This window comes from Pelmatolapia mariae, linkage group LG14, assembly GCF_036321145.2.
Source record: "Pelmatolapia mariae isolate MD_Pm_ZW linkage group LG14, Pm_UMD_F_2, whole genome shotgun sequence".
NCBI classification, from domain to species: Eukaryota; Metazoa; Chordata; class Actinopteri; order Cichliformes; family Cichlidae; genus Pelmatolapia; species Pelmatolapia mariae.
This window is the reverse complement of record NC_086239.1, coordinates 26417036-26430277: the sequence shown is the minus strand read 5'-3', so window position 1 is coordinate 26430277 and position 13242 is coordinate 26417036. Positions and strand designations below refer to the sequence as shown.

Sequence of the window (13242 nt, the reverse complement as noted above, 5' to 3'; positions counted from 1 at the left end):
AGAAGTAAATTGTTATACAGAAAATTCATGAGAGTCCAATAAGATCAGAGTACAGATGGGATTTTAGTGTTCCATGTTGTTTTGTGAAATTTCTGTCTAGTAAATAAGTAATTGACTCACGTTTCATATGTAAAATGGCACCTGGGGAGACAGAGAACTTATTTTCAGTTTTTACATGCATACAGGCTTTATTATAAGCAACATTTGTGTCATGATCTCCATGCCTCCCTGGCTGGCTCAGCGTCAGGCCATATGTTTTTTTGTCGTGATGCTCTCTCTCTCTCTCTCTCTCTTTTCTCTGACCTCTGTCTGCGTGGGCGGAGCTCATCTCAGGCTCCTGCCTTTGGCCCATACACCTGGCCTGATTACTCACCTGCCGCTGATCTGCTCAATTACCACTATTTAAAGATGGCGATTCAGTGCTTCTCATGGCTGGATCATTGAGTAACCTGTATTAGTGCAGCCCCAGTAAATCTGTTTTTCCCCGTGTGAATCTCTAGCTTTATCTCTGAACGTATTCTCCTGTATATAGATACCCCTGAACCTGTTCTCGTTTCCTGTCCCTGGATTACCTGAGAGTGGCTGAGTGGCAAGGTGCATGTGGAGCGAGAGTGTGAGTGTCTGAAGAGGAACGTGGAGTTATTGAAGAGGAGCGTGACATGTGTGTGTGTGTGGACCTTTTCCCTTCCTCCCCATGGATCCCTGGGACATGGGCCATTACTAGACAGGCAAATATGAGGGGGCAGACAGAAATGTAAAGGGGCCACATGGTGGCAACAGAGGCGGGAAAGGGTTGAAATGGAGGTGAGGTGCTCTAGATAACTGTTTTTGTCATGTAATTAGATTACACTTTGTCAGGCATCCACCCGAGCACGATCTGATATCGTCGTGTTGGTGTTGTTCCCACATCATCATAATACATGTTGTTCCAGGTTCAACATTGCAAGTGACCAATCACATTGTTGTGACGTCACACTTTTGCGACTTCGGAAAAAAACGGCGTACAAAAAAAATCTACTTAACTTGCGAGAAACCGCCTCTGTCCGCCGATCCAGCAATTTGAATTCTTTGCATTTCAGGATACTGTTCTTTAATAAACGGTAAGCATTATACATATTGTCCTTGCAACACTGGAAGTTCATAAATGACTGAATTGCTTGGCTTGCAAAAGTATGATGTCACAACAATGTGATTGGTCACTTGCAATGTTGAACCTGGAACAACATTTATTATGATGATGTGGGAACAACACCGACACGACGATATCAGATGATCCTCCATGCACAGCCCTGTCCACCTAAATGCTAAGATTCTGCTGGTCTAGCTCTTGGGGTCGTTGAGGTACACAAACCCCTGACCACGGCAATCCCTCAGGGGGAAAACTGAAAAAATAAAACAACAAAAAATAAAATGTTCCTCATCAGATTATAACAACTAAAAACATGAAATTTACCTTAATTGGATGCCCTACATCAAATATATTCAAACCCAACAATAGTACTTCTCACTATTGCCAATATTAATGAAAATAAAATGAGTCGGCCAAGTTATTAAAAAAAGTCAATCCACCAAAAAATGAAAAAAATGAAATAAAAATAAATACAGAATAAAATAAAATATCCATCCAGATATTTACAACCAACAAGTAGTTCAAGTTCAAATTTTATGCATTCGTCACATACACAGTGAAATGCTTGTACCGGGGGGGGGGGGGGGGGGGGGATACAAGCTGACATGGCCACACCAAAAAGGAAACTATGAAAGTACAAACATCAGGGACAAGGGGGAAAAAAAGGAATTCTTCTGGGCTTCTGGGCTCCTAACTGGGAGACCAGTTTGAGGGCAGTGAAAAAAAACACCTCAGCACAAAAAAATCACATGAATATATTCACATCTTATTCAGTTGGTGGGTAATCTATTATTTTGTTTCTCAACTTCTAAAAGTTTGACTTAAAGGGGCAGGACGTTTGTTTAAAGGCCCCGACCCCTGCACGTTGTATATATTGCACTTGGTGTTCTTGTAAATGAACTGTTGACTTTAGCTAGCAATGTTATGGATATCTCCATTTTGTAAAGAATAAATACATAAATAACAACAACAACAAAAACCTGGAATGAACAGTCTTGTTGTAATCATTATCTGCATTATTTGTAATTCAAAGTATTTTGCTTTCACCTTGGTTAATATTTTGTTAATTCAGTGGTCTTGTGCCTGCCATTTATCACCATTTAACCAATATGTGGCAACCAATAAGGTTGGTAAATATCCACATATCCACATTGCGTTGATCACTGATTACAATGAACGATAAGGGAGAATACTAAGTTAGATGAGGTTGTTAAGATGGTTAAACCTCTACATTCACAATGAAAGGGGTTTACCTGGAACAGCAGTCAAAGCCAGAAAGTTAAATTAACATTCTTATATATTTATGGAGTGAAGTTGTGACACTTAATGACAGCCTTAAACATGCTTAAAAAATCTCTGGACACTTTGAGGACAATGGAGGAGCCACAGTGTCTACTGACCGGGGGTGGGCCAACGACTCTGGTTAACTTTTTTAATCTTATGCTGGAGGGGGGTTGATGCCCCCCCGCCCCGCATTGCCATTGTTACCAGAGCTCTCCTCACACCACCACCCTGCTTCACCTCCATCCACACATCTACCCACAGCAGAGTCAGCCCCATCACTCTGTGCATATGCACTATATACAACAGTAGCATATGCATATGCTACTGTTGTATATAGTGTATTATCTTATTTATTTTGTATTTGTTTGTATTTTATTTGTATTTTTTGTATTTTTCTTCTGCTATCTGTACCTGAGCTGAGGTAACACACCTTATCTTATCTTATCTTATCTTATCTTATCTTATCTTAAAGGGTTTTTTTTTATTATTTTGCATGAAATGTTCATTTGTACTCATGTTTTTTGTCTCTTGATTCCCCCAATTAAAATAATTGGGAACTGTGGTATTTCAGGGGGAGTTTTCATTCCAAATATCAAAATATTACACGATCACTACAGAAGTACTAAAGAGATCATGTTAAAAGACGACCAAATACTATATGAGGCACACCTACATACACATCCTAAGTGCACATCTTCTACCTCGAGAGAACTGATTTGGGAGTGGGTATATGTGTCGTCATGTTCACTTACTCACCAAAAGGCCCTGCCTCTATATAAAGTGCCCACATCTGCAAATCATCTATTCCAAGGAAGAGGATGGATGTAAGCAGACAACTCATGTTATATCCTGTGTATGAAAATACACATTTTTAAATGGAACAGTTTTTTATATTTTGGGTTTTAATCTAATTTGATATTTTCATTCCAGGAAATGTTTATAGATACTGATTGAGCTCATGAGAATAAACCAAATTTAATGTACTGTACAAGTGTCTAGAACAGCTGCATCTATGTCTTGGTTCTCTTGGCTCTTCATTGCGTGGTCCAGGTCATCCCAATCTCTGCTACTTGTGTGGCTTGTGGGAAGAGAGCTGGGAATCCGGGATGGGCTTCTGTATGTTCAGATGCTGACATGTTCTCATCGGGGTACACCAAGTAGCCAGGGTCTGTTTCAAGATGGAGATGTAATCATTGGTGGTCTTTTTCCTCTTCATTATAAGCCTCCAGCTATAGACCATGACTTCACTCAGCTGCCACACTACAATCCATGTACTGGGTAAAAAACTCTAAGTTACAGTGAATATTGTGATTGCTGTAGAATTAGAGCATACATAGATATAACATAGGAGCAATTGCTACATTTTTCCCATTGATTTGTACTTGTAGCTGTACAGACATGATTCAAACGAAATCACTAATTTATATTTCATCACTTTATCTCCCTCCTCTCAGTTTAGAATATGTTCCCCTGCAGTACATATATGCTATGGTGTTTGCACTGGAGGAAATCAATCATAGTACAATGCTCCTACCAGGAATCAAGCTGGGCTATCATATTTTTGACAGCTGTGGGCGCCCACCATGGGCTCTCCAGTCAGCACTGTCACTCGTTGGTGGAGACAGCACCAGCTGCAACTCTACAAACCCTCCAGATTATTCTAGTGGGAATAGAGAAGAAATTAAAGACAGGAGGGGTAACTCATTCTTTATCTAGCACTTGATCAGAAAACATACAAAAAAAATGTGTCAACAATTTTGCTTTCTACTTCTTCTACTCCTGCTGCAGGATCTTGTTTAATTAAATTAATAATTTCTGTTTTCAGGTGGTCAATCTGTCCCCATGATTATTGGTGGTGATTCATCCATAACAAGCCAAATACTCTCCACAGTGCTGGGGCCACTCTCCATACCTTTCGTGAGTTTTGTTGTGAATGCATCATAAAAACTGTATGTAAGTTTTTTATTTTTTTATTTTTTTTAGATAAGTGGAGCCATCTTTACTTGATTTTATATCTTTTACTCTAAGCAAAATTTGTGTTTGTGTGTGTGTATGTATCTTTCAGATCAGCTATCTATCCACCTGTCCTTGTCTCAGTGACAGGCTCCAGTATCCAAATTTCTTCAGAACAATTCCCAGTGATATTTACCAAGCACGTGCTGTTGCCCAGCTTGTTATACGCTTCAACTGGACTTGGGTTGGAGCAGTTGTAGCAAACAATAACTATGGCTACATGGCAGTAAAGGTATTTGCATCTTTTATTTCTGTCATTTAGACTACTTAGTCATATCTCTAAAATATACAGTAATAAGTATATTATATAACTACAGTTGCAGTGTAATCATGTAATAGGCTTCTTTCACCTGTATATGTCAGATATTTCAGGAGGAGATTCAGGGAGCAGGTGTCTGCCTGGCATTTGTAGAGACTCTCCAAAGGGAAAATATCATTAGTGATGCCAGACGAGCAGCCCTCACAATTCAAGCCTCAACTGCAAGGGTGATTTTGATCTTCACTTGGTATACAGATGTGAGAGAATTGTTCCTGCAACTCGCCAAACTGAATGTGAGAAGCTGCAATAATATTGCCTATTGCATATAATGCATGCTGCAAAAAAGTTAGAGATTATATTTAAAAACAAAATAAACTTTAAAAATAATTTTGCTTTTGCTTATTAGGTGACTGATAGACAGTTTTTGGCCAGTGAGGCTTGGAGCACTAGTGGGGATCTGGTCCAAAATTCAGTTACAAGCAAAGTGGCAAACGGTGTTCTTGGTGTTGCCACTAGAAGTTCAGCTATACCTGGATTTGAAAGTTATCTCAGACGTTTACACCCAATTCACCGTCCAGATGACGAGTTCTTAAGAGAATTCTGGGAAGTGGAGTTTGGGTGTAGTCACAGGACCAGGCATCTTCATTTATATTCCTCCTCATTGCTCAGTTCTCCTGTGTCCACACTAAAGTCCAGCCATATATCAAATATTTTAACTTCAAATCCTCCTGTTATGTCTGATCAGAAAGCTTCACTATCACATTGCAATGGGACGGAGTCTCTGAAAAAAGTGCAGAATCTCTTTACAGATGCATCCCAGCTAAGGGTGACATATAATGTCTACCTTGCTGTTTATGCTGCAGCCCATGCCCTCCACAGCCTTCTCTGTCCCATTAAAGACAGCCCTTCTGAAAACAACATCTCCACCTGCTCCTCTCCAAAACAAATCAAGCCCACTGAGGTAAAGTAATCATGAATATCATCCTTTCCCTAAAAAATTAAATAAATATCCATTTGCATTCTTTAGACACTGAACAGGGTTTTGGTCTGACCCATGAGTACCCACAATGCTGTAATTACAACATTTTTATATGTTTCAGTACTGCACTTATCATTGAACTCTAATAACTCTAGTTTCATGATTGTTATAATTTTACAGCTTTTGCAGCACTTGCAAGAAGTGAACTTCACCACACCACAAGACGAAACATTTTACTTTCAAGGAGCCGATATTCCAGCAAAGTATGACCTTGTTAACTGGCAGAAAATGCTTGATGGGACACTAAAAATTACTTTGATTGGTCATGTGGATGGGTTTGCTCTCCATCTTAATGAATCAGCTATTCAGTGGATCACAGGATCCAATCGGGTATTTTATATGAAAATAATGTAAACTGTAATTTGTGCATTTCTTGCTCTTAACTGGAATACACATATTGTGCTTAAAAATAAGTGTTGGCTTATTATTTAGGTGCCTATTTCGGTGTGCAGTGAGATCTGCCCCCCAGGGACCAGAAAGGTCAGCAGGAAAGGAGAACCTCTCTGCTGCTTTGACTGTATTCCATGTGCTGCAGGAGAGATAAGCAATAAAACTGGTAATGGGATTACAATCTAAACATTATGCCTGTTGTGCCTTGGAATATCAGACACCCCTCCTTGTAAATCCATTTGATTTAAAGTCATGTACTTCTGCTGTTCTTGTTTGATTTTCCTTTCTCTTCTTCTTTCCTTCTCCACTCTTTTTACTGTTAGATTCCCTTGACTGTGAGCGTTGTCCCCTAGAGCTCTGGTCTAATGCTAAACGTACTGGCTGCATCCCTCGCCAACTTGACTTTCTTGCCTTTAATGAGACTTTGGGAATTACTCTTACTACAGCAGCTGTGACCGGTGTCACTGTGACAACAGTTGTCTTTGTGGTTTTCCTTCACTACCGTCACACACCTGTGGTGAGAAAGAAATGTTCACAAAATTATAATGTACATTTTAAAGAAAACATTGTGTGCAGTTGGCAAGTGCAGTTTTTTTGTTGTTAGGTTTTATTTGACATCTCATGACAGTTTTTTCTTCAAGATTAAATAATTGACAAAGTATTAAAACAACAGAATTATTCCACATGTGGCTGATATTATCTGTGTCACTACTTTTATAAAGCTGCACTTTCTTAATTTTAGGTCCGGGCTAACAATTCAGAGCTGAGCTTCCTGCTTCTTGTGTCAATCAAACTCTGCTTCCTGTGCTCGCTCGTGTTCATTGGTCGTCCATCAGTCTGGTCTTGTCGGTTCCAGCAGGCAGCTTTCGGGATTAGCTTTGTGCTTTGTGTGTCCTGCCTGAAAGTCAAGACCATTGTGGTTCTGGCAGCATTTCGCTCAGCTCGGCCTGGTGCTGAAGCCTTGATTAGATGGTTTGGTCCAGGCCAACAGAGAGGAAGTGTCTGCCTTCTTACATGCATACAGGTCATACAGATGTTCTGTTTTGAATTTTTAAGTCTTTGTATTTTTACATCTATCTAAAACATTTTATTTTTCATATAGATTATCATCTGTACCATATGGCTATCCCTCATTCCCCCCGTGCCTCGACAAGATCTGGGTTTTCAAGGGTCAAAGGTCACTCTGGAGTGTGCCATGGTTTCTGTGGTGGGATTTTGTCTGATTTTGGGCTACATTGGCCTGCTGGCCTGCACCAGTCTCATATTAGCCTTTTTTGCTAGGAAACTTCCTGATAATTTCAATGAGGCCAAACTTATCACTTTCAGTATGCTGATTTTCTGTGCTGTTTGGGTGGCTTTTGTGCCTGCTTACCTTAGCTCTCCTGGTAAATACACTGTTGCTGTGGAAGTTTTTGCCATCCTGGCTTCTAGCTATGGTTTACTTTTCTGTATTTTTGCTCCGAAGTGTTTCATCATTCTTTTGAGGCCTGAGAGAAACACCAAGAAATATATGATGGCCAGGTAGCAAAAGTAAATTAACAAAATATGACAAATATTCATTATCTCTCCGTTTATCTATATCTGCACTTCATCTTTATGTATTTATCTTTGTTTGTTGTTAAATTAATAGAAAAACCTTGATTCACTTTATCCAGAATTAAGAATGATCATGCAAAGTTTTAATATATTATTGCAAATGTATATACCGTACGACTGTAGTTTTATAGACAAACCTTTGAGGAAAACAAAACACCACCCATATTAACTTATTGTGTCAATGTGAAAACGGTTTATAGTTTTAATATAAAATTGCTGTATCTGACATCAATTAATAAATGCATTTTAAAATAATTTTTAAGGAACTAAGATGCTTTTATATGGTATAAAAATTAAATTATTCAATGTTTGACTTTACAATATGAACTACCATGAGATGGCTCTTTTTTAAATTGTAACTCACTGTAATTCAATTTCTTGGTAAAGATCAAACACAATTCACGTTTTAAGAGATGCTAAAAAGTTAAAAAAAAATGTTAAAAATGTAACTGTGGTTGTAAGGTGTAGGATTCTATATGATCTTTCTGGGAAGGCAAAATATGAAGCTGACGAACCCTCTAGTAAAATGTTCAGATTGTGGTTGAATTTCCTATTTACCCATTGCCATCAGTATTTGCAGCTTCACAAACATAACTACAGGTCTCTTTTAGTAAATGTGTGTCTGTGTTTAGAGAATTCTTAATTTGTGATATTATTTCATACACTCAGTACTCCAACTTGCCAGAATATCATTCAGAGAATTATTTAAACTTCATGTCTAATTCATAAGAGCCTAACATAATCATTAAAACATCCATTCATATTACTGTAAGGATCCCAGTAAGCAATATTACCAAAGAAGTTGGTGTGTAAACCTGGAGGACATCTGTACAGAACTTCCTTGCACAATGCTTCATGTCTTACTGTGTTTTACATCATATACCACAAAAATTGCTGAAGCACAAAATTAAAGCTTAGTTTATTAAAAGAATTCTAATTACATTTAACTTACATAATAGATACATTTTGACAATAAAGTGTAACACAGTCAGTCAGTTATATTTGAAAAGATTTATTTAAAAGAAAGACAAGAGGAAAAAGAGTAAATAACTCTCTATTATTTAGATTTCTCAAGAGTTTTTAATATTTACATTTATTATTTTTATTAATATATTTTATTTTCTGATTTACTGCACAGAAAATGAAGATGTTTTAACATAAATTAAAACATTTTATGACACAAACCCACGGCCCATAACAGCTTTCTTTGTGTTCATCTCTGGTCTCAACAGGATTATGTAACATTTGGGTCCAAACAGTGTGATCAACAGTCCAAAACTTGAAGCAAGAATGGCAAATACCTCCACTGCATCTGCAAGATTTCCTGGTGAACTGACATAAGCAGGAACAAAGGCCACCCACACAGCACAGAAGATCAGCATGCTGAATGTGATGAGCTTGGCCTCATTAAAACTATCAGGGAGATTCCTCACCAGGAATGCAATTAAAAAACTGAGGAAAGCCAGTATGCCAATATAGCCCAATAACACTGCAAAACCAACAGTGGACCCAACTGAACACTCATATACTATCTTGTCATTGTGGTATTGGGTGTTTTTATGTGGAGTTGGAGAGGAGGAGACAAGCCAGGTAGTGCAGATGGCTGCCTGAATAGCTGTAAGAAACAGAACTGTTCCTCTCTGCTGCATAGCACCAAACCACTTCAGACTGGCTCCCCCTCCTGGCTTGGAGGCTTTGAACACAGCCAGCACAACCATGGTTTTTACCAGGATGCATGAGACACACAGCACAAAGCTGATCCCAAATGCTGCATGCCTCATTTGGCATGTCCACAGCCTGGGTCGTCCAATGAACAAAAGTGAACACAGGAAACACAACTTAAGTGACAACAATAGCTGGAAACTAAGTTCTGAATTGCTTGCACGAACTATAGGTGTTCTGCGATGGCAGATAAAGATCCCCAGAACAACAACACATATAAATGTTCCCAGTAAGGAGGTTGTTGTCAAACAAATACCCAAAGGGTCATGATAGGAGAGAAACTCTGTCTTCTTAAGAACACAGTGGTCACGCTGTGGGTTTGACCAAAAATCCTCTGGACACCTGGTGCACTCCAAGGAGTCTGACAAAAAGGGGTTGATGTTGAAATGCATCCTATATTTCACAGAAATTAAATCAAATATGTCATACAGAAAGACAAAGACCTACTGCTCTTGTTAGTGATCTTTCCCTCAGAACAAGGGATGCAATCAAAACAGCATTCGGGCTCTCTCTTCCTTCTCACCATGTGGGTACCAGGAGGACAGCTCTCGCTGCATACTGATCGAGGTGGCTATTGGACATAAAAAATAAATATTTATTACCTGCTACAATTGTATATACTGTAAATGTCATAAAAGGTACTTGTGAAATAAAAACATATCTAACCTGTTTGGATTCAAAGTTCCAGAAGATTTTGCCTTCATCAAGTATGAGTTCTTCACCTTTGAAAGCTGTCCTTTTAACCTCACCCACTTTCTGAATTTTAGTGCTTCCATCAGGGAGCCACAACGCGTTAATAACATCATAAATTGGTACCACATCACCATTCTCGTCAAATGACACTTGATCACCAAATGGAGTGGTGAAATTCACTCTTTCCATGTAATAAACAAGCTGTTTAAAAGGAATGTATAATAAATAAATTACTTTTTGCTCCGAAACTAATTATAGAATGATTGATTTATAGATAGAGTGTAAAATTATATCACATCTTCCATGGCTCCAGTAACTTTACAGTGCAAACAGTGGGAATTTTTCAGTTCAGTAATCAAATATAATATTCTATCTATGGTACCTACATATATAAAGTCATTTATATCTAAGTCTCAATCAACCAAGGCACATTACTAATAATCCTGTGTAAAAGATAATGACCTGAAGTTAATAAAATTCTGAAAGCACGCAAAAACAATTTATTCAAAGGTGGAGTGTACAATGATACCACACCTGCCAAGGCTCCAGTGACTGCAAAGAGGCACAGCTGTTCCCACTGAAAGGCCCTCCTCCTGGCTTGCACCGCAGCATGTCATCAAGGGAATATGCCAGTGCATAAACAGCTTTGTACACATTATACTCAGGCCGCAGGTTGGAAATGTCCAAGTACTCAGTGCCCACATTTCCTAGATCTTCCTGTCCAGTGCATAGTGCACCTCCAACTTCCAGCCAGCCTGCTGGAGCTGGAGCAAACCTGCACTGAAATGTAAATTCCCAAAACTGATTCACCTGAAATATTTTGAAAAATGTTTGTTACACATTATGAAAATATACACACACATAGTAAAAGTATCCAAGTCTCACCAAGCTAATTCCGTAGCTAGTGTTGTGATGTAGATCAGGACGTATTTGCAACAGGAATTCCCTGAGCCCTGGTATTTCTCCTCGACGAATGGTAATACCCAGTGTACCACCCAGGTATGGCATAAAGTGAGGTGTTTGGAGCACAGTAGATTCTGTCCAGGCCTCGCTGGCTATCCACTGTAGGCCTGTCACATTTTGCCTTACTACCTGTGAATTAGATTAGACCAAATCTATGAAGTAATATTGAACCTCTAACTTCTTTACTGAAACAGTTTTTGATCTTTAAAATGAATTCTGAATGATTATTCTTCTGTATTCATTTCTGTACTCACAATGATACGTAATATGTGTGTTACACAATTATGAACTATAATTATGAAGATCTCTGTAACTAGTAATCATTAAAGTGTTTTAAAGTGAAACCTCGTCTATAAGGTGTATCATGCGACTAGCATCTTCAAAGACAATGACAACTCGAGCTGTAGAGGTTTTCATCACATCAACAATCCTCCGGAGTTCTTCTGTGTCTTTGACCCAGGGTAAAACCTCAGTGTAGGCCAGGCAACATTCACCAGACACACTCAGCTCAGACTGAAAGAATCTGGCTGCATGAAGTCCATAATCATTATTACTGACAAGAAGACCTGCCCAAGTCCAGCCGAAATGTTTTAGAATCTGGATCATTGCACGTACCTAAGTGAATATAGATGAAAGTGTAAGTGCATTTAAAAGAAGAAACAAAACAAAATTTCAGTGCATTATCTGTCTATCAGTGTCCACAGAACAGTATTTAAATATAATTGCAATTTAGCTTTGTTCTCTGAGACAATACAGAAACGAAAGAGAGCATAATTCTCAAAACTAATTATATTATTATTTCTAATATTTTCATATCTGTCTGTGTTCTTCTTTTACACAGATATTGAAACAGACTTTTGTTTTTCCATTTTAATTTTGATGACAAATTTTCACCTGGAAAGTATCACTTGGGATCGTTCTAAAGAAGGATGGATACTTTTGACGGTCGCTCAGGCAGGAACATGTGGCAAAATAACTCACCTGTGAAAAATACAGACTGTATATGTATATTGTAGAGTTTTCCATGTAGAGATATCTTAACTTTGTCATCATGACTGCATTATTTTTTTCATAAAATGGTTTTACATTTTCAATTAAATCAAATTAATACATGAAAACTGTTACATGGTCAAGCAGAAAACTTACCATCGGTACTCTGTACAAGCCTAAGATGTTGGAGATTGCAATAGAAATTGTAGAGGACGGATGACCCACAATCCCTACGACTGGAGGATTTCCAACACATGTATCATCTACTACAATTTGATCCTCTTGACCACTGGCTAATGACAATGCTGCACGGAATCCAATTCCAAGTTCAAAGCAGTTATCATAAAGAGTGTATCCCAGAGTCACATTTGGTAGCAGGTTTGAGTTTCTGTTGATCTCATCAATAGCAAAGGCCATGGTTTGTGCGAGCTTAAATCCTAGGACATACACACTAAGACAAGAAAAGGTTAATTACTAAAAAGTATAATACAATACAGATTTTTAAAATATAGGAAAATGAGCACAGTTTGAAAATGTTGCAAAAGTAATACTATTATGAACAATCAAGAAAAGTGAATAACAATTAAAGACATATATTAATGAAAATACATTTTAAAAAAGAAGATGTTTTGTCTAGTTATTTCAGATATAAAATACATATTTATACTGGCACTAAGTTTGACAGTTTTCTTATTCTGTTTTATTCATTCTGTTTCCCTGTCTTTGTTACCCATGGCAAGTCGGCTGTTGTGGCTGCGAGGTAAAAGACAGATCAGGAACACTTGAAAAGAAATGGACTTGAAACAGTCCACCCAGAACCACATCTCCAATTTTGTGCATCTCATTTAGATGAAACTGTCCCTGCAGCTGACAGGACAAAGAAAACTGAGGAGTGGGTAGAGTAGAAGAAACACAGGAATACAGCAAAACAACCACGACTAAATTGTTTCGCAAAGATGAGCACATGACAGCTTTCTGAATTGTTGAGATCAGTCATTAGGTTTTATTGTTTGCCATTCCCTTTTATTGACTTACTGTGTTGTTTAATCTTGCACACCACCCATTAGGGAAGAGGGAGGAGTATACTTTTCATCTGAGATTGCTTTGTATCCAGGCAAACTCATGGAACACTGAATTAGTCATCAGTAATAACTCACTGAAGAA

The 13242-nt window shown here is 38.2% G+C and overlaps 2 protein-coding genes across 2 annotated transcripts; one reads left to right on the top strand and one right to left on the bottom strand.

Moving 5' to 3' along the window:
- Window positions 1-2238: 2238 nt before the first annotated feature.
- Window positions 2239-7639, top strand: LOC134640636 (extracellular calcium-sensing receptor-like). Its single transcript, XM_063492544.1, has 13 exons — window positions 2239-2255; window positions 3464-3691; window positions 3868-4109; window positions 4239-4330; window positions 4479-4658; window positions 4790-4978; window positions 5092-5311; window positions 5405-5646; window positions 5845-6054; window positions 6157-6280; window positions 6438-6631; window positions 6857-7138; window positions 7217-7639. Exons 1-13 carry the CDS (start codon window positions 2239-2241, stop codon window positions 7637-7639), a joined length of 2643 nt encoding a protein of 880 aa, XP_063348614.1.
- A 1243-nt stretch (window positions 7640-8882) lies between these two features.
- Window positions 8883-12918, bottom strand: LOC134640635 (extracellular calcium-sensing receptor-like). The gene is made up of 9 exons (XM_063492543.2): window positions 12809-12918; window positions 12235-12529; window positions 11983-12069; window positions 11434-11703; window positions 11011-11217; window positions 10660-10935; window positions 10099-10326; window positions 9880-10003; window positions 8883-9793 (listed from the first exon to the last, which is right to left on the bottom strand). The coding sequence occupies exons 1-9, from the start codon at window positions 12916-12918 to the stop codon at window positions 8883-8885; spliced, it is 2508 nt and encodes an 835-aa protein (XP_063348613.1).
- Between the last annotated feature and the right edge of the window lie 324 nt (window positions 12919-13242).